We start from the raw sequence: 20,246 nt of genomic DNA on the forward strand, positions 1-20,246 counted from the left end.
CTAAGAGAATGTATGCACTTAACTAATGCGGCAATAGGCAGCTCCTTCACTTGTTTGAGGACCTGCAGAACCACTCATTTGCCTGCACTGCTCTCTCTCTGGCTTTGCAGGTGATCGTTGCATACAACTTTAATGCCATAGAAAGAAAAGAAAGACTTGCAGTTAGGTGCCAGTTTTCACGACCACTGGATGTCTCAAAGTGCTTTATAAGCAATTAAGTACTTTTGAAGTGTAGTCACTGTTGTAATGTAGGAAATGCAGCAGCCAATTTTGCACACAGCAAATTCCCACATATAGCAATGTGATAATGACCAGATAATCTTGTTTTTTTTGGTGATGTTGATTGAAGGATAATTATTGGCCAGGATACTGGGGATAACGTCACTGCTCTTCAAAAGAGTGCCATGGGATCTTTTACATCCACCAGAGCAAGCAGATGAGGCCTCTGTTTAACGTCTCATCCAAAAGTGCAGCACACCCTCGGTACTGCTCGAGTATGTCGACATAGATTTTTGTGCTCAAGCCCTGGAGTGGGACTTGAACCCAGAACTTTGTGACTCAGAGGTGAGAGTGCTACCAACTGAGCCACAGCTGTAATGAGTGCTTCCATTTTTTGTTAAATTTTGAAGATTTGTGTTTAAAACTGAAAAGGAATCCATGGATTTTTTTTTTTAACAAGGGTCACTGAGCGGTCTGGATTATAAACAGTTACTGGAAGGCACCCATCTTCAAATAATTACCCAGCAGCGGTTGTTTTTGACTTGGGGAAAGATGTTTGCAAAGAAGTGACGGGTCAAGATTTATAGGGGTCAGGAGGCTTGATTCTTGTGACATTAGTTTTGGTTTTGCTTTGGACAGTGAGTTGGGATATGGGCAGTGTTTTGAAAAGACAGTTGGAGAAAACTTGCCGAGGAAGCAATACCCAAGTCAGTCTGTTCCAGCTCTTTGAAAAAGCCTATCAATTTTCTATCTCTTGAGAAGCTGAGAAGCAAGTGTAAGAAACTGCCTGAAACCCCTGTTACAGTATTTTGCCTATAAAGCATGCTCAAGCTGATCTTCAGCGTTGCCTGACAAGAACTGTTCTAGGAAGATCCCAGTGACAGCTGCCTATATATATTTGGGACCCCAAACCAGAAAGGACTTCTGACATCCTTTCATATCTTCTCTTTTTTTTTCTTCAAGAATTAGCAAGTATTTTGGAAAACGTATTTTTTTGGGGGGTGGGGGTGGTATTTTGTACTAGAGCTCTAAAGAGTAAATCTCTATCTTTTTTTGGTTAACCGGTGGGTAGGTGGGTTTGTGAGTATGTGTGAGAGGGGCTAAGGTAAAAAGGGAACTTTTATATTTCGATCTGTGTGTTTATGCTTTGCTTCATTACTGGTTAAGATTTGTTTCATAATAAACTGACAATTTTGTTTATTTTTTAAAAAACCTGGTTGGTGTGTTTTATTCTTGGATAAAAATAGAGTCTATGATTGACCATATCGGTAAGTGGGAACAAATTTTAATAAATGCTGTGACCTGTGGAGAAGTGGACTCAGAATAAACAGTGGGCTCCTCCCGCCTCAGTCGTAATACAGCTGACAGGCTTATTTTAAGACAGCCACAAGTACAGGCTTACATTTATCAGGTATTGACACACTTTACAGGAGAGCTGGGGAATTCATCACCTTTATTATCACAGCATGTCATTGAATATCTTTCTTCTCAGGCTAGTGCCTGTGCATGCTGGGTCCCATGACTCCAAAGCCACAGGCAGTCTTCTCTTCAGCTTCCACTGGAGAGTGGCAAATCCTCACTCACTTCATGCTTCTCCGGCTGCCTCGTGGTCTGTGACTCACTCAGTGCCACATCCTCAATAACATTATCAGTTGTCCCACCTGAAAGTATCTGAGCTGGTGCATGGGAGGGAAGAATGTTCACTAATGTCCTTTAGGGAAGGAAATCTGCTGTCCTTACCTGGTCTGGCCTACATGTGACTCCAGACCCACAGCAATGTAGTGAACTCTTACATGCCCTCTGAAATGGCCTAGCAAGCCACTCAGTTGTATCTAACTGCTACAAAGTCTATAAAAAAGGAATGAAACTGGACGGACAACCCGGCGTCGATCTAGCCACCGGAAACAACAACGGCAAACACAGCCCTGTCGACCCTGCAAAGTCCTCCTTACTAACATCTGGGGGCTTGTGCCAAAGTTGGGAGAGCCGTCCCACAGACTAGTCAAGCAACAGCCTGACATAGTCATACTCGTGGAATCATACCATACAGACAATGTCCCAGACACTGCCATCACCATCCATGGGTATGTCCTGTCCCACCGGCAGGACAGACCCACCAGAGGTGGTGGCACAGTGGTATACAGTAGGGAGGGAGTTGCCCTGGGAGTCCTCAACATCGACTCCGGACCCCATGAAGTCTCATGGCATCAGGTCAAACATGGGCACGGTAACCTACTGATTACCACCTACTGCCCTCCCTCAGCTGATGAGTCAGTACTCCTCCATGTTGAACACCACTTGGAGGAAGCACTGAGGGTGGCAAGGGCACAAAATGTACTCTGGGTGGGGGACTTCAAAGTCCATCACCAAGAGTGATTCGGTAGCACCACTACTGACCGAGCTGGCCAAATCCTAAAGGACATAGCTGTTAGACTGGGTCTGCGGCAGGTGGTGGGGGAACTAACACGAGGGAAAAACATACTTGACCTCGCCCTCACCAATCTGCCTGCCGCAGATGCTTCTGTCCATGACCGTATTGGTAGGAGTGACCACCACACAGTACTTGTGGAGACGAAGTCCCACCTTCACATTGAGGATACCGTCCATCGTGTTGTGTGGTACGATCACCGTGCTAATTGGGATAGATTTCGAACAGATCTAGTAATGCAAAACTGGGCATCCATGAGACACTGTATGCCATCAGCAGCAGCAAAATTGTACTCATCCGCAATCTGTAACCTCATGGCCTGGCATATCCCCCACTCTACCATTACCATCAAGCCAGGAGACCAACCCTGGTAAATGAAGAGTGCAGGAGGGCATGCCAGGAGCAGCACCAGGCATACCTCAAAATGAGGTGTCAACCTGGTGAAGCTACAACCCAGGACTACTTGCATGCCAAACTGCATAAGCAGCATGCAATAGACAGAGCTAAGCGATCCCATAACCAACGGATCAGATCTAAGCTCGGCAGTCCTGCCACATCCAGCCGTGAATGGTGGTGGACAATTAAACAACTAACTGGAGGAGGAGGCTCCATAAATATCCCCATCAATGATGGGGGAGCCCAGCACATCAGTGCGAAAGATAAGGCAGAAGCATTTGCAACAATCTTCAGCCAGAAGTGCCGAGTTGATGATCCATCTCGGCCTCCTCCTGAAGTCCCCAGCATCACAGATGCCAGACTTCAGCCAATTCGATTCACTCCACGTGATATCAAGAAACGACTGAAGGCACTGGATACTGCAAAAGCTATGGGCCCTGACAATATTCCGGCAATAGTACTGAAGACCTGTGCTCCAGAACTTGCCGTGCCCCTAGCCAGGCTGTTCCAGTGCAGCTACAACACTGGCATCTACCCTGCAATGTGGAAAATTGCCCAGGTATGTCCTGTACACAAAAAGCAGGACAAGTCCAACCCGGCCAATTACCGCCCCATCCCTCTACACTCAATCATCAATAAAGTGATGGAAGGTGTCATCAACAGTGCCATCAAGCAGCACTTGCTTAGCAATAACCTGCTCAGTGACGCTCAGTTTGGGTTCCGCCAGGGCCACTCAGCTCCTGACCTCATTACAGCCTTGGTTCAAACATGGACAAAAGAGCTGAACTCAAGAGGTGAGGTGAGAGTAACTGCCCTTGACATCAAGGCAGCATTTGACCGAGTATGGCATCAAGGAGCCCTAGCAAAACTGAGGTCAATGGGAATAGGGGGAAAACCCTCCGCTGGTTAGAGTCATACCTAGCGCAAAGGAAGATGGCTGTAGTTGTTGGAGGTCAGTCATCTGAGCTCCAGGACATCACTGCAGGAGTTCCTATGGGTATTGTCCTGGGCCCAACCATCTTCAGCTGCTTCATCAATGACCTTCCTTCAATCATAAGGTTAGAAGTGGGGATGTTCGCTGATGATTGCACAATGTTCAGCACCATTCATGACTCCTCAGATACTGAAGCAGTCCGTGTAGAAATGCAGCAAGACCTGGACAATGTCCAGGCTTGGGCTGATAAGTGGCAAGTAACATTCGCGCCACACAAGTGCCAGGCAATGACCATCTCCAACAAGAGAGAATCTAACCATCTCCCCTTGACATTCAACGGCATTACCATCGCTGAATCCCCCACTATCAACATCCTAGGGGCTACCATTGACCAGAAACTGAACTGGAGTAGCCATATAAATACCGTGGCTACAAGAGCAGGTCAGAGGCTAGGAACCCTGAGGCTAGTAACTCGCCTCCTGACTCCCCAAAGCCTGTCCACCATCTACAAGGCACAAGTCAGGATGTGATGGAATACTCTCCACTTGCGTGGATGGGTGCAGCTCCAACAACACTCAAGAAGCTCGACACCATCCAGGACAAAGCAGTCCGCTTGATTGGCACCCCATCGACAAACATTCACTCCCTCCACCACCGATGCACAGTGGCAGCAGTGTGTACCATCTACAAGATGCACTGCAGCAATGCACGAAGGCTCCTTAGACAGCACCTTCCAAATTCGCGACCTCTACCAACTAGAAGGACAAGGGCAGCAAATACATGGGAACACCACCACCTGCAAGTTCCCCTCCAAGTCACACATCATCCTGATTTGGAACTATATCGCCGTTCCTTCACTGCCGCTGGGTCAAAATCCTGGAACTCCCTTCCTGACAGCACTGTGGTTCTACCTACCTCAAATGGACTGCAGCGGTTCAAGAAGGCAGCTCACCACCACCTTCTCAAGGGCAATTAGGTATGGGCAATAATTGCTGGCATAGCTAGTGACGCCCACATCCCATGAATGAATTAAAAAAAAAGCAAAATAACACGGAGTTAATTGGATGGTGATGGGACCAAGGAACATTGGGCAGGAGCTCGTGGGTGGGGTTGAGTTTGACTTCTCTCTCCCTCATCATTGTTCACAGGGGTGTTCTTGTTTGTCTGTTCTTCTCAGCCTCATTCTGTGTCCCTTTTTAATGTGGTGGATCTACAGGTAGGAAAGGCAGGTAGAAGGTAAGAATGGATGACAGTGCGCTTCTGGGACTAAGGAAACAGAAGGCAGTTGAAGCTTGTATCTGTGTAATGCTTTATAGGGTGCTAAGTTGTTGGTGATGGTGTTCAGTCATTAATCTGGTGCTGTAAATGTGCTCCTGACCTCTCTGACTCCCAAAGAAAGTGTGTCTGCTCATAAGCTTCTTGGCCACCTTTTTGTAGCACGTGAGATGTTTAGGCATTCCCCCTCTGGTGGCCTACCTCTATTTGGAATTCCGCACCTATTCCCCTTGCAAATATTTGAGGGGTTGGATAGCAGTTGAATATGTGGCAAGGAAGAGCTGAAGTAAGGGATGTGTAAGGGTATCAGCTGGGCTTTTATATTGTACATATCAGTAATTTCAATTAGAGTAGTTGGATAATTAAAGGAAGTGGTTGCTAAAGGAAGTGGAGGATGGAAATAGCGGAAGGGCTTGCCATAATCTTCCCTGGATACAGGGGAGGTGCCAGAGGATTGGAGAGTGGTAAATGTGACACCCTTATTCAAGAAAGAGTGTAAGGACAGTTCTAGCAATTACAGGCCAGTTAGTTTAGCATCAGTGGTGGGTAAGGTTTTAGAAACTATAATCAGGGAAAATATCAACGGATGCTTCGAGGTTCAAGTTAATTAAGGATAGCTAGCATGGATTTGTAAAAGGCAGATCATGCTTAACTATCTAAATGAGTTTTTTGATGAAGTAACAGAGAAGGTTGATGAAGGGAATGCAGTGGATGTTGTCTATATATGAATTTTAAGAAAGCATCTGATAAGGTACCACATAAAAGGCTGGTTAACAAAATTGAAGCTCATGGAATAGGAGGGTCAGTGTCCAATTGGATATAAGATTGGCTTATGGACAGAAAACAGCGAGTTGTAAATGATAGCTTTTCAGACTGCAGGTTGGTAGACAGTGGTGTTCCCCAAGGGTCAGTGCTGGGACCACTGATGTTTTGCTATATATAAATGACTTGGATCTTGGAATACAGAGTAGAATCTCAAAAGTTGCTGACGATACCAAACTTGGAGATGCAGCAAACCATGAGGATGATATGAACTGCCTGCAACAGGACATAGGCTAGCAGAATGGGCAGAGAGGTGACAGATAGAATTCAATACTGACAAATGTGAGTTGATGTATTTTGGCAGAAGGAATTGGGAGAGGCAATATATACTTAATGGCACAGTTCTAAAGAGTGTGCAGGAACAGAGGGACTTGGGGGTGCATGTGCAACAATCTTTGAAGGTGGCAGGATATATTGAGCGTGGTTAATAAAGCATATAGGATCTTGGGATTCATAAATAGAAGCATTGAGTACAAAAGCAGGGAAGTTATGTTGAACCTCTATAAAGCTCTGCTTAGACTTAGTCCAGTTCTGGTCACCACACTTCATGAATGATGTGAGGGTCCTTCAGAGGGTAAAGAGAGGACTTACCAGAATGGTTGCCGGGATGGGGGATTTTAGTTACAAGGTTAGGTTGGAAAAGCTGGGTTTGTTCTCCTTGGAACAAAGGAGATTGAGGGGAGATTTAATAGAAGTGTACAAGATTATGACAGGCTTGAATAAGTTAGACAAGGAAATCTCTTCCCATTAACTAATAATATAAGGACTAGGAGACACAAATTGAAAGTTTTGGGCAAAAGATGCAGGGGGAATATGAGGAAGCACTTTTTTATACAGCAGGAGGTAATGACCAGGAACTCCCTGCCCACAAGGGTGGTGGAAGCGAAGACAATCACTGACTTCAAGAGGAAGTTGGATGGCCACTTAAGAGAAATAGACTTGCAGGGCTATGGGGATCGAGCCGAGGAGTGGGACTGACAGCATAGCTCAGTGGAGAGCCGGCATGGACTCGAAGGGCCGAATGGCCTCCATCTGTGCAGTAAATGACTCTATAATCATAGTAAGTTAGAGTGCTGTTACGACCAGGTGAGCAAGGTGTCTAGGGGTCCGTCTCAGCCTTCACCTGGTCTTGGGTAATAGGGTTTGATTTTAAGCACACTGTGTTTTGAGCTGCCCCTTGGTGAATCCTTGTTCCCTATTTTCTAATTATAAGGCAAAGGAATGAGCACAAACCGGTTTTCTTAAGTTTAAAGAAGAAAGGTGAAATTTATTAAAACTTAAACTGTAATTTCGGTTGACGTTTACGGATACACGACATGCCCACCTAGCATGCATATACGATACACACATGCAGATAGGGACAGAAAAGAGCAGAAGAAAAGATAAAGTGGAAAGGTTTGAGGCAATATTTGAAGAGTTGTTACGGTTCTTCGAGCGCACTGTAGAGTCCTTTTGTAGGTTGATCTTGCTTTTTGTTGGGGCCCAGTATTATTCGTACACCTTGTTCACTGTAGGACCTTTCCCTCTTGGGGTTCATGTGTCTTCAATGGATGTCAGTTCCGTGAGAAAGAGATGGGAGCAGGCAGAAGAGAGATCTTCTGAGCCCCGGAGCAAACAGCTTTCTGAGTTCAAATTCTCTGTGGCGAGTTCAAAAAATCTTGCAACAGACAGTCATGTGACCAGCTGGCCTAATCAGTCCTGGCCCTTGTGGATTGTCTCGTCCTAGCAGACCTTGGAATGTCTCCTCTACACATAATACCTGATGATCAAAGGTCCATTGTGGGTTAAATTGGAGCAGGGAATAGCCCCTTTGTCCTTTCAAATACCATCTGTCAATATGCAAAAATGTCTTTCCAGCCAGGCTGGCAGCCCTTGTAATAGGCATTCTCTTCTTCCCAGCAACATTTTGAAATTTAATGTCCATGTGACAAAATTAATATGCCTCATTCTTGGCAGGTGAGGGCCTGCATCACTGTGCTCCTTAATCAGAGTGCATTGTGAAGTCATTTGTACAAGTATTCCTTTTAGAAAATGAAGAGTGCTTGTGGTTAATGAAGAAAATGTTTGGTCTGTGTGGAAGCTTGTCAGCCCTGATGAGGTTATTGAACTTCTTGGGCATTGGTCTGCAGTCCTGGGGATGAGAGAGTTAGCAAACAGTTGTTATGACCGAGGCAGGAGGCATGCACTATCTTTTCTAGTTCCACCTCTCCACAATATATATTTAAATGTTTACCCACTTACCGATATGGTCAATCATATACTCTACTCTTTATCTCAGAATAAAATACACCAACCAAGTTACTTGAATAAACAAAATTATCAATTTATTATAAAGCAAGACTTATCTAGTAACAAAGCAAAGCATTAACACACAGATGGAAAGATGAAAGTTCCCTTTTTAAATACCCAACATGCGTGCGCACATACTGGTTAAAGGGAAAATAAAGAAATTTTCTCTGCAGAGGTCCTTTCTAAAAAATATATATATTATGGCCAAATACTTGTTAATTCTTGCAGCAAAATAATGAGAGATATGGTGTCCTAAAAATATCATACAGTCTGGCATCCAAGTACACATAGATGGGTCACTCAGATCTTTTCTGGAGCAGTTCTTTTTAGCTGGCGTCGAGAATTAATATGGCAGGCCTTCCAGGAGCGTCTCAGGAGAAATGTGGCATCAGGGGTTTTAGCTGTCACATATTGGATTCACAGGGTTTTTTTCCACAGAGGTAGAGAAAGAGGAGCTAGGTATTTTTCAGCAAGCTACAAACCCAGCTGCTTTCAACAAAACTCCACGCCCCAACTGAACCAAAACAATATCCCAAAAGCGAAACCACCTGACCATCATAAATCTTGACATGTCACTTCTCTGTGAACACCTTCCCCAAGTCACCAAGATTTCTGTTTACTGAGCTTAAGGTATGTGACATCCAGTAAAGATTTGTTTTCAAACATAACCTCTCAGTGACCTTTGTGGGGAAAAAAAACACATCCATGGAATCTTTTCAGTTTTCCCAAATAAACCAATGTCCATAATTAAAAAATACGAGTCCTCAAAAAGTTGTTTTTAAAAAGAAACACTTTCATAACACGGTGCTAATACCATCTCTTCCCCCACCAATCTGTATCTACTGATGTCAGTTTCCTCAAAGAGGGCTTGCAGCCTGAGTCAGTAAAATTATGGCATCATGTTCTGGGTCTGTACTATGCCCTATTGCCGTATTTGAAAAGAGTACCAGCTGCTCCTGTAGCAGATATTTGTGGAAAGTATCAGAAAACAATTGCGACATGCAGTGAAGTTAGATGAGAGTCAAGTGAGTGAGCAAAGCTTTGTTCCTGACTTACCTGTTGCTTGTCTCCCAGCTTCCTTCTGCAGTGTTCATTTTTTTAAAAAGTCAAGTCCTAATTTCCATGCACTCCAGCAGAATACACCTGTTTCACACAAGATTCACGTCAATCACTATTCCAAAGGATATGCAAATACATTGACCCAGAAAACCCCTACATAAATAGCTCTCCAGGCCACTGGTGGACATGAATAATTATCATTTTTGTAAAAGCGATGGAACTGGAAGTTCACCTCCACTGTGTCTAAAACGCTTCTGCCAAATATTAAAAATGTTTTATTAGTCAAGCTTGTTCTTGGTATTGGAAAAGTACTGTTTTTCAAAGTTTGTCCTTTCACAATCAAGTTATTTTAATTTAGCTGCAGATTAAACAACAAACTTTTAGGTTTTAAAATTGAACCATAGGGAAAATGATTGCAACTTAATATTTTACTACAAGTGCAGAATGTTTGGTCTTGAGACACTTGTAGCCATGACCACTTCTTGCTAAGGAGAAAAATTAAAAGCAAGTAATCTGAAGGGTTGAGAACTAGCATGCCAGTTAATCCCTCTAGAATCAGTTTATTGAAATCCTGATGTCTACCCTGACCCCCTTCCCCCACCCCTAAGTATTTCTGCGTCTGTCAAGTGAGATGCAACAGTATTTAAACTGTGCTGACTGCCTATCTTTTTATCAGAACAAAGTTGCATCATAACTTAATTAATATGCCAGGAGGTTTCAGACAGCCATCAAGATATCTCTTGAAAAGTGACCAGAGATCAATGTTACAATTGTTCTCTGAACAGACTTCTCGAGAAGAATTTTAAATTACCTTTATTTCTTCACAGTAGGTTTGTGCGGTTTTGATCATTAAGTAGTTTTGCTCACTGGCACGGTACCACAGAGCGATTGGATGCAGTTGGTTAACTGTTCTGCTGAGTGCCTGATCGCTCTTGTTTCCGTGGGCAGGTGAAAAGGCAGGAAGTCAAACCCCAGGCACCTCTTGCACCTGTTGAAGGCTGGCCCAGAGCAACAGTAGTGCAGTTGCCTACCTGCTCAGTCACAATTGATGTGCTGAATTTGAAGGTGGGGCGGGGGAGTGTGCAGAATTTATATTCTCAAACACAAAAGCTTCCCAGAAGCTTTTAAGAGGGAATTTACACTCAAATTCATAATCATTTTGCTGCTTTGGTCATTTAACAAAATAAACATCTGTTTTGACTCGGGGAATTTGTACTGAACTGGATTGTAAAACTGTTTTCTTTCACTACCTTAAAAATCATACACATCAGTTGAACAATCCAATATGTGGCTGTTGTATTTTACAGCGCAGCAAGCGAAACATCATTGGATTTTTTGAACAGAGAGATTCCGACAATTACAGGGTCTTTGAAAAAGTGTCCAATATTTTACGGGATGATTGCGTCTTTTTGGCTGCATTTGGGTAAGAGTGAGCTAAATTTGTTTTAATAACTGCAATTTTTGAGGGGAAGTGATGGTACGAATATATTTTAATCTCCCTAGACTATGCCCCAGTATTAAAGGCCGGGCAGGTGTCCTGCTCTGAGGACTCTACTAGAGCTGCTCTGTAACTGACTAAGAGTGCATCAGAACAGTTTAGCAGGAGTACTTTTCTGATTATTTTCTACTGCAATCACCCCCCCCCCCCCCCTTTGCTTTCCCTAGCTTTGTGGGGAAACACCCTGCCAAAGCAGCACAACTGAAATTTTGAACTTGATTTGTGATGCTTTTTGATGGCAGTTTGCATCCTACAGCTTTGGTACAGTGCTTTAAGATCCAGTGTGCTTAAGTATTGTATATTTTGGTTTGTTTATAAAATTTATATATGTACTATGTAACAAAATTGTAAATGAATTTGAGGACTGTATTTATAGTTTCACTACACAGTGACCAGATAAATTCTTCCCCCAAATTGTTTAAATTTAGCAGCCCATACTCTGTGAAATTCCAAATATTTTGTTGTATGAAAAATTACTCAGACAAATGTTACAGAAGGTGTTGCGAACAATGTTGCCTTGACCATATCCTATTTAGAGAGAACATGCAGTTGAACGCACAGGTTTATTCGCACTGGGATTAATAGAAGATTCTGGCTTTGGATAAATAGTGATTCAAGAAAAATTACATCTCTTCAAACTAATCCATTCCTTACAGGGGCCCAGTGGGATTGATGACAACTAATAATACTCTCTTCCAGAACTGATAATTAAGTGTTGTTTGCAGCTGTTGTATACTTATCAGGAACAAAAATCAGACTGTTTTTGTCAGGAAAATAACTTGCTTAATGTGTAATTGTGTACTGTGCAATGTGGATTTACTTAGGAATTGCACAGCATATGTCATACAACAATGCCTAAGGGATCATGCTCTCTCAGGCATGGTGTGAAAGATGCTGAGGAATTATTTAAAACACTTCATATTCTCCCCAGGTTCAGTCAGTACAACAGGTGGCCTCCATGTCAGTACAGAACTGCCATTTATTTGTATTGGGTACATTTTAGAAACTTTGCCATGCTATTAATATCGATAGTATCTCAAGTGGAAAAATATTCCAGAAAGAATTTACACTAATTATATTTATGGACTAGCCCTGAATATATGGCATACCCTTAAGTAAAAAATATGATTGCCATTTGGCCATATACTTTATTTTTTTCCATTGCCTTCCATTACGAGGAAAGGCTGAGGGACTTGAGGTTGTTTTCGTTAGAGAGAAGGAGGAGAAGAGGTGACTTAATAGAGACATATAAGATAATCAGAGGGTTGGACAGGGTGGATAGTGAGAGCCTTTTTCCTCGGATGGTGATGGCAAACACGAGGGGACATAGCTTTAAGTTGAGGGGTGATAGATATAGGACAGATGTCAGAGGTAGTTTCTTTACACAGAGAGTAGTAGGGGCGTGGAACGCCCTGCCTGCAACAGTAGTAGACTCGCCAACTTTAAGGGCATTTAAGTGGTCATTGGATAGACATATGGATGAAAATGGAATAGTGTAGGTCAGATGGTTTCACAGGTCGGCGCAACATCGAGGGCTGAAGGGCCTGTACTGCGCTGTAATGTTCTATGTTCTATGTCCTGCATGACTGGATGAATACAACTAGGGTGGGACCCCGAGTTGTACTTAATTTCAGGGTGCTACAGTGCCTGGAAATAGGTACAGCACTGTGGGACTACTAGGTACACACTCCACACTTTCATGTTTAGTTTTGTGCTGGGTGCTAGCCATCTTACTAGCCTTTAAATGGCCAGAACCCAGGCAAGTTGCATTTTAAATGCTCTATGGAAAGAAGTGCCACATTGTGGAAGGCTTAGATATAGCTGGAAGATTATTCTAAAGCCGCATCTGATGAAAGGCATTTGGAGAAATTAAGACAACTGTAGTTTGCATTTTTATAGTACCTTTAACGCAGAAAAATATCCAAAAGCTTGGTAAAAGAGGTGGGTTTTAAGAATGAATTTTAAGGGAGTTGGAAAGGCACAGAGGTTTAGGGAGGAAATTCCAGAGCATGGAGCAAGAAAGCTATAGGCATGGCTACCAATGGTGGGGCAAAGGGAGGTGGCATACACAAGAATCGAGGAAGAGAGTGTTTGAGAGGCGTTGTATAATTGGAGGAGATTGCGCAGATGGAGAGAGAAAGATTTGAATAAGGTTGAGAAATTTAAATTTGAGGCATTGGAGAACCAGGTGCCAATCTAGGTCAGTAAGAGCAGGGGTAGAATTGGTGCGGGCAGCAAAGTTTTGGATGAGCTAAAGTTTTGTGGACGGTGGAAGATGAGATGCTGGTCAGGAAAGCATTGCAATCGTAGACTCTGTTTGTAACAAAGGCATGAATGAAGGTTTTAACTGGAGTCATAGAGTTATACAGCACAGAAACAGGCCCTTTGGCCCATCGTGTCTATGACGGCCATCAAGCGCCTATCTATTCTAATCCCATTTTCCAGCACTTGACCCGTAGCCTTGTATGCTATGGCATTTCAAGTGCTCATCTCAATTCTTCTTAAATGTTGTGAGGGTTCCTGCCTCTACCACCCCTTCAGGCAGTGTGTTCCAGATTCCAACCACCCTCTGGGTGAAAATTTTTTTTCTCAAATTCCCTCTAAACCACCTTCCCCTTACCTTAAATCTATGCCGCCTGGTTATTGATCCTTCCGCTATGGGAAAAAGTTTCTTCCTATCTATCCTATCAATACCCCTCATAATTTTGTATACCTCAATCATGTCCCCGTCACCCCCCCCCCCCCCCGCCCTCAGCCTTCGCTGCTCTAAGGAAGACAACCCTAGCTTATCCAGTCTCTCTTCATAACTGAAATGCTCCAGCCCAAGCAACATCCTCATGAATCTCCTCTGCACCTTCTCCAGTGCAGTCACATCCTTCCTATAGTGTGGTGCCCAGAACTGTACACAGTACTCCAGCTGTGGCCTAACTAGCATTTTATACAGCTCCTACGGCAAAAGTGCGAAGAGAAATGCAGACTGGTTTCAATCTCATAATGAAGAGCTGGAACCTGTCATAGCCGCTAAGCGCATTGCACTTTTGAACTACAAGAAAGCCCCCAGCGATTTAACATCCGCAGCACTTAAAGCAGCCAGAAGTACTGCACAAAGAACAGCTAGGCGTTGCGCAAACGACTACTGGCAACACCTATGCAGTCATATTCAGCTGGCCTCAGACACCGGAAACATCAGAGGAATGTATGATGGCATGAAGAGAGCTCTTGGGCCAACCATCAAGAAGATCACCCCCCTCAAATCTAAATCGGGGGACATAATCACTGACCAACGCAAACAGATGGACCGCTGGGTTGAGCACTACCTAGAACTGTACTCCAGGGAGAATGCTGTCACTGAGACTGCCCTCAATGCAGCCCAGCCTCTACCAGTCATGGATGAGCTGGACATACAGCCAACCAAATCGGAACTCAGTGATGCCATTGATTCCCTAGCCAGCGGAAAAGCCCCTGGGAAGGACAGCATTACCCCTGAAATAATCAAGAGTGCCAAGCCTGCTATACTCTCAGCACTACATGAACTGCTATGCCTGTGCTGGGACGAGGGAGCAGTACCCCAGGACATGCGCGATGCCAACATCATCACCCTCTATAAAAACAAAGGTGACCGCGGTGACTGCAACAACTACCGTGGAATCTCCCTGCTCAGCATAGTGGGGAAAGTCTTTGCTCGAGTCGCTCTGAACAGGCTCCAGAAGCTGGCCGAGCGCGTCTACCCTGAGGCACAGTGTGGCTTTCGTGCAGAGAGATCGACTATTGACATGCTGTTCTCCCTTCGTCAGATACAGGAGAAATGCCGTGAACAACAGATGCCCCTCTACATTGCTTTCATTGATCTCACCAAAGCCTTTGACCTCGTCAGCAGACGTGGTCTCTTCAGACTACTAGAAAAGATCGGATGTCCACCAAAGCTACTAAGTATCATCACCTCATTCCATGACAATATGAAAGGCACAATTCAACATGGTGGCTCCTCATCAGAGCCCTTTCCTATCCTGAGTGGTGTGAAACAGGGCTGTGTTCTCGCACCCACACTTTTTGGGATTTTCTTCTCCCTGCTGCTTTCACATGCGTTCAAATCCTCTGAAGAAGGAATTTTCCTCCACACAAGATCAGGGGGCAGGTTGTTCAACCTTGCCCGTCTAAGAACGAAGTCCAAAGTACGGAAAGTCCTCATCAGAGAACTCCTCTTTGCTGACGATGCTGCTTTAACATCTCACACTGAAGAATGCCTGCAGAGTCTCATCGACAGGTTTGCGTCTGCCTGCAATGAATTTGGCCTAACCATCAGCCTCAAGAAAACGAACATCATGGGGCAGGATGTCAGAAATGCTCCATCCATCAATATTGGCGACCACGCTCTGGAAGTGGTTCAAGAGTTCACCTACCTAGGCTCAACTATCACCAGTAACCTGTCTCTAGATGCAGAAATCAACAAGCGCATGGGTAAGGCTTCCACTGCTATGTCCAGACTGGCCAAGAGAGTGTGGGAAAATGGCGCACTGACACGGAACACAAAAGTCCGAGTGTATCAGGCCTGTGTCCTCAGTACCTTGCTCTACGGCAGCGAGGCCTGGACAACGTATGCCAGCCAAGAGCGACGTCTCAATTCATTCCATCTTCGCTGCCTTCGGAGAATACTTGGCATCAGGTGGCAGGACTATATCTCCAACACAGAAGTCCTTGAAGCGGCCAACACCCCCAGCTTATACACACTACTGAGTCAGCGGCGCTTGAGATGGCTTGGCCATGTGAGCCGCATGGAAGATGGCAGGATCCCCAAAGACACATTGTACAGCGAGCTCGCCACTGGTATCAGACCCACCGGCCGTCCATGTCTCCGTTATAAAGACGTCTGCAAACGCGACATGAAATCGTGTGACATTGATCACAAGTCGTGGGAGTCAGTTGCCAGCATTCGCCAGAGCTGGCGGGCAGCCATAAAGACAGGGCTAAATTGTGGCGAGTCGAAGAGACTTAGTAGTCGGCAGGAAAAAAGACAGAGGCGCAAGGGGAGAGCCAACTGTGCAACAGCCCCAACAAACAAATTTCTCTGCAGCACCTGTGGAAGAGCCTGTCACTCCAGAATTGGCCTTTATAGCCACTCCAGGCACTGCTTCACAAACCACTGACCACCTCCAGGCGCGTATCCATTGTCTCTCGAGATAAGGAGGCCCAAAAGAAAAAGAAATTATAACTTCCCTGCTGTTATATTCTATGCCTTGGCTAATAAAGGCAGGTATCCCATATGCCTTCCTAACCACCTTATCTACCTGTGCTGCTGCCTTCAGTGATCTATGGACAAGTACACCAAGGTCCCTCTGGACTTCCTAGGGTCCTACCATCCATTGTATGTTCCCTTGCCTTGTTCCTCCCAAAATGCATCACCTCACACTTCTCAGGATTAAATTCCATTTGCCACTGCTCCGCCCATCTTACCAGCCCATCTATATCGTAAACTAAGGTTTTCCTCCTCACTATTTACGACACCACCAATTTTCGTGTCATCTCAGAACTTACTAGTCATCCCTCCTATATTCACATCTAAATCATTAATGTACACTGCAAACAGCAAGGGTCGCTGCACCGATCCCTGCGGTACACCACTGGTCACAGGCTTCCACTCACAAGAACAACCCTCGACTCTCACCCTCTGCCTCCTGCCACTAAGCCAATTTTGGATCCAATTTGCCAAATTGCCCTGGACCCCATGGGCTCTTACCTTCTTAACCAATCTCCCATACGGGACCTTATCAAAAGCCTTACTGAAGTCCATGTAGACTACATCAACTGCTTTACCCTCATCTATACACCTAGTCACCTCCTCGAAAAATTCAATCAAGTTTGTTGGACACAATCTCCCACTAGCAAAGCCATGCTGACTATCCCTGATTAATCCCTGCCTCTCCAAGTGGAGATTAATCCTGTCCCTCAGAATTTTTTCCGATAATTTCCCTACCAATGATATTAGATTCACTGGCCTGTAATTACCTGGTTTATCCCTGCTACCCTTCTTGAATAATGGTACCACATTCGCTGTCCTCCAGTCCTCTGGTACTTCTCCTGTGGCCAGAGAGGATTTGAAAATTTGTGTCAGAGCCCCTGCTATCTCCTCCCTTGCCTGGGATACATCTCATCTGGGCCTGGGGATTTATCCACTTTTAAGCCCGCTAATACCTCCTCCCTTCCAATGCTAATTTGTTCAAGTATATCACAATCTCGCTCCCTGATCTTTACACCTGCATCGTCCTTCTCCATAGTGAACACAGATGAAAAGTAATTCTTAGATTAGAGATACAGCACTGAAACAGGCCCTTCGGCCCACCGAGTCTGTGCCGAACATCAACCACCCATTTATACTAATCCTACGCTAATCCCATATTCCTGCCAAACATCCCCACCTGTCCCTATATTTCCCTACCACCTACCTACACTAGTGACAATTTATAATGGCCAATTTACCTATCAACCTGCAAGTCTTTTGGCTTGTGGGAGGAAACCGGAGCACCCAGAGAAAACCCACGCAGACACAGGGAGAACTTGCAAACTCCACACAGGCAGTACCTGGAATCAAACCCGGGTCCCTGGAGCTGTGAGGCTGCGGTGCTAGCCACTGTGCCGCCCATTTAAATCATTTAAAACCTCACCTATGTCCTCCGGGTCCACACACAGATTGCCACTTTGGTCCCTAGTTATCCTCTTGCCCTTAATATACTTATAAAACACCTTGGGATTTTCCTTTATCTTGCCCACCAGTGTTTTTTCATGTCCCCTCTTCGCTCTCCTCATTACTTTTTTAAGTACCCCCCCCCCCCCCCCCCACACTTTCTATACTCCTCCAGGGCCTCCATTGTTTTCAGCACTCTAAATCTGCCATTAGCCGCCTCTTTTTTTCCCTTTTCCAATTCTCTGTATCCCTTGACATCCAGGGTTCCCTGGACTTGTTGGTGCTACCCTTCACCTTCACAGGAACTAGCTGATATTGGAGCAGAAGTGAGCGTTTACAGAGGTGGAATTTAGAGGCTTTTGTGATGGAGAGATTATTGGATTAGGATATTGGATCCAAAGCTAAGCTTGGTGGAATGGGTGCTGTAGTTGTGGCCTGGTTTAGCTTGAGACAATGGAAAGGAGGGTGATGCAGTCTGTGACGAGGATACAGTGTTTGTAGCGGGGGCCAATGACGATGGCTTCAACCTACCCAATGTTTAGCAGGAGGAATTTGCAACTGGTGTCAGACTGAATTCACAGAATTCAGAATCACAGAATTGTTACAGCGCAGAAGGAGGCCGTTTGGCCAATCGTGTTTGCACCGGCTCTCCAAATGAGCAAGACACCTAGTGCCACTCCCCTGCCTTCTCCCCGTAACCCTGCACATTTTTCCTTTTCATATAACAGTCTAATTGCCTTTTGAATACTTCAATTGAATCTGCCTCCACCACAATCTCGGGCAGCGCACTCCATTGCCAACAAGCAATCTGATGTAATAGTTAGGGGAGGGGATGAGAAAATTGGTGGGGATTTCGAGTTGGGTGTCATCAGCCTCCATGTGAAAGCTGACGTCATGTCTGCAGATGACTCCAAGAAGAGGCAGTTTGTAGATGAGCAAGGGGGTAAGAATGGATCCATGGTAGGGTGGGAAGGAAAGGCTTTGGTAGAGACGAACAGGTTACAGTTGGATTGGTGAGAGCAAAAATAAGCCAGCATTGTTCCACTGAACTAGAAAACAGATGAGTCAATGGAAGAGGATATAATGTGCCTGAATTTGTCAAAGGCTGTAGAGAAGACGAGAAGGAATAATGCAACAGAGTTAGCGATGTTCGTGACTTTGCTTTGCTGTTTCAGTGCTGTAGAAGAGGTAATTCTAAATGAGTGAATGAGCCTCAGTTGCAGCGTGTGGGCAGTTTATTTTTACTTTGGTTTATCAAGGCCTATGCGGTAACTTCCAGGCTGTGGCGCAGCAGCACTCCAGGATAGCTTACTAGGAACGTTGCTCAGTTGTCGGAGAATATTGTGGTACTGAAAATTAAAAGTTTGGTGTCTCTTGGTATCTCTTCCTGTGGTTTGGTGTCCTTTTTTTTTCTCTGATAGTTCTGTTAGCAGTTTTGATTCTGTGGTTACTAGCATAACCAAAGGTTGTTAGTCCTTCAGCAGTAGGTTTTGTATGATTCAAACCCGAGTGGTTATTCAACAAGCTTATATAGAGACTCACAAGAGTGTCATAATATTACAGAATTACAAACAGTTCTGGTCTCCATACTATAAAAAGCAAACAGAGGCACTGGAGAAGGTGCAGAAAAGATTTACAAGGATAATGCAAGAACTTGACAGGTTATATCCATCAGGAAAGATTGATCAGGCTCTTTTTTTCTCTAGAAAAAAGATTAAGAGGTGATCTGATAGAAGTGTTCAAGATTATGAAAGGGTTTGATAGGATAGATGTAGAAAAAAATTTTCCACTTGTGGGGGAGACCAGAACTCGGGATCATAAATGTAAGATCGTCACTAATAAGTCCAATAGGAAATTCAGGAGAGACTTCTTCAGAGCGTTGTTGGACCTCACTACCACAAGGAGAAGTTGAGGCGAATATTGGATGCATGTCAGGAGAAGCTAGATATGCATGTGAGTGAGAAAGGAATATAAGTTTATAAGAAATAGGAGCAGGAGTAAACCACACACCCCCTCGAGCCTGCTCTGCTATTCATGGTTGAACTTTTACATCATCTACACTTTCCTGCCAACCTGCATTCCCTTGATTCTCTTAGTGCCCAAAACGCTTAATCCCAGTCTTGAATATACTCATCGCCTGAGCATCCACAGCCCTCTGGTAGAGAATTCCAAAGATTCACAACCATCTGAGTAAAATAAATTTCTCCTCATCTCCAGTCCTAAAATGGCCGACCCTTTATCCTGAGATTATGACCCCTAGTTCTAGATTCTCCAGCCAGGGGAATTGAAGGATATATTGATGGATTTAGATGAAGATGGGAGGAATGCTGATAAACACTGATGTGAACCTGTTAGGCCAAATGGCCTGTTTCTGTGCTGTAGGTACTGTAATAATACCAGCATTTCCAATCACATTAAATGACAAGCAAACAATACAACCTGGTTCCTAGGCTCGAGGTGATTGGCCTCAACTCCTGGAGGTTGCCTGCTCAGCTGTGGACCTTCAACCACCATGATGATTCTCACAACCACTGACCGCTAGCATGATAACTATCCCAAATAAACCAAATAAACGTACAAACTGGCCTTGTCCCTGACCATAATGTGCTGTTAATCATCTGTTATCTAAGTTTCTGGTCCTTGCAGC

At 44.6% G+C, this 20,246-nt stretch overlaps 1 protein-coding gene and 1 long non-coding RNA gene across 3 annotated transcripts in view; one reads left to right on the forward strand and one right to left on the reverse strand.

Moving 5' to 3' along the window:
* The window catches only part of erp44 (endoplasmic reticulum protein 44), a 143,242-nt gene that overhangs the window by 84,196 nt on the left and 38,800 nt on the right, over positions 1-20,246 (forward strand). Inside the window, exon 6 of the mRNA XM_068010434.1 lies at positions 10,730-10,845. Coding sequence (XP_067866535.1) covers positions 10,730-10,845 — 116 coding nt within the window. The remainder of the gene's footprint in view (positions 1-10,729; positions 10,846-20,246) is intronic.
* The window catches only part of LOC137346718 (uncharacterized), a 36,521-nt gene continuing 23,647 nt past the window's right edge, over positions 7,373-20,246 (reverse strand). For both annotated transcript variants that reach the window (XR_010968761.1, XR_010968764.1), the window contains exons 4-5: positions 9,420-9,506; positions 7,373-8,205 (exon numbers count right to left, since the gene is read on the reverse strand). This is a non-coding gene — a long non-coding RNA (uncharacterized lncRNA). The remainder of the gene's footprint in view (positions 8,206-9,419; positions 9,507-20,246) is intronic.

Source organism: Heterodontus francisci, chromosome 2 (assembly GCF_036365525.1).
Source record: "Heterodontus francisci isolate sHetFra1 chromosome 2, sHetFra1.hap1, whole genome shotgun sequence".
Lineage (NCBI taxonomy): Eukaryota > Metazoa > Chordata > Chondrichthyes > Heterodontiformes > Heterodontidae > Heterodontus > Heterodontus francisci.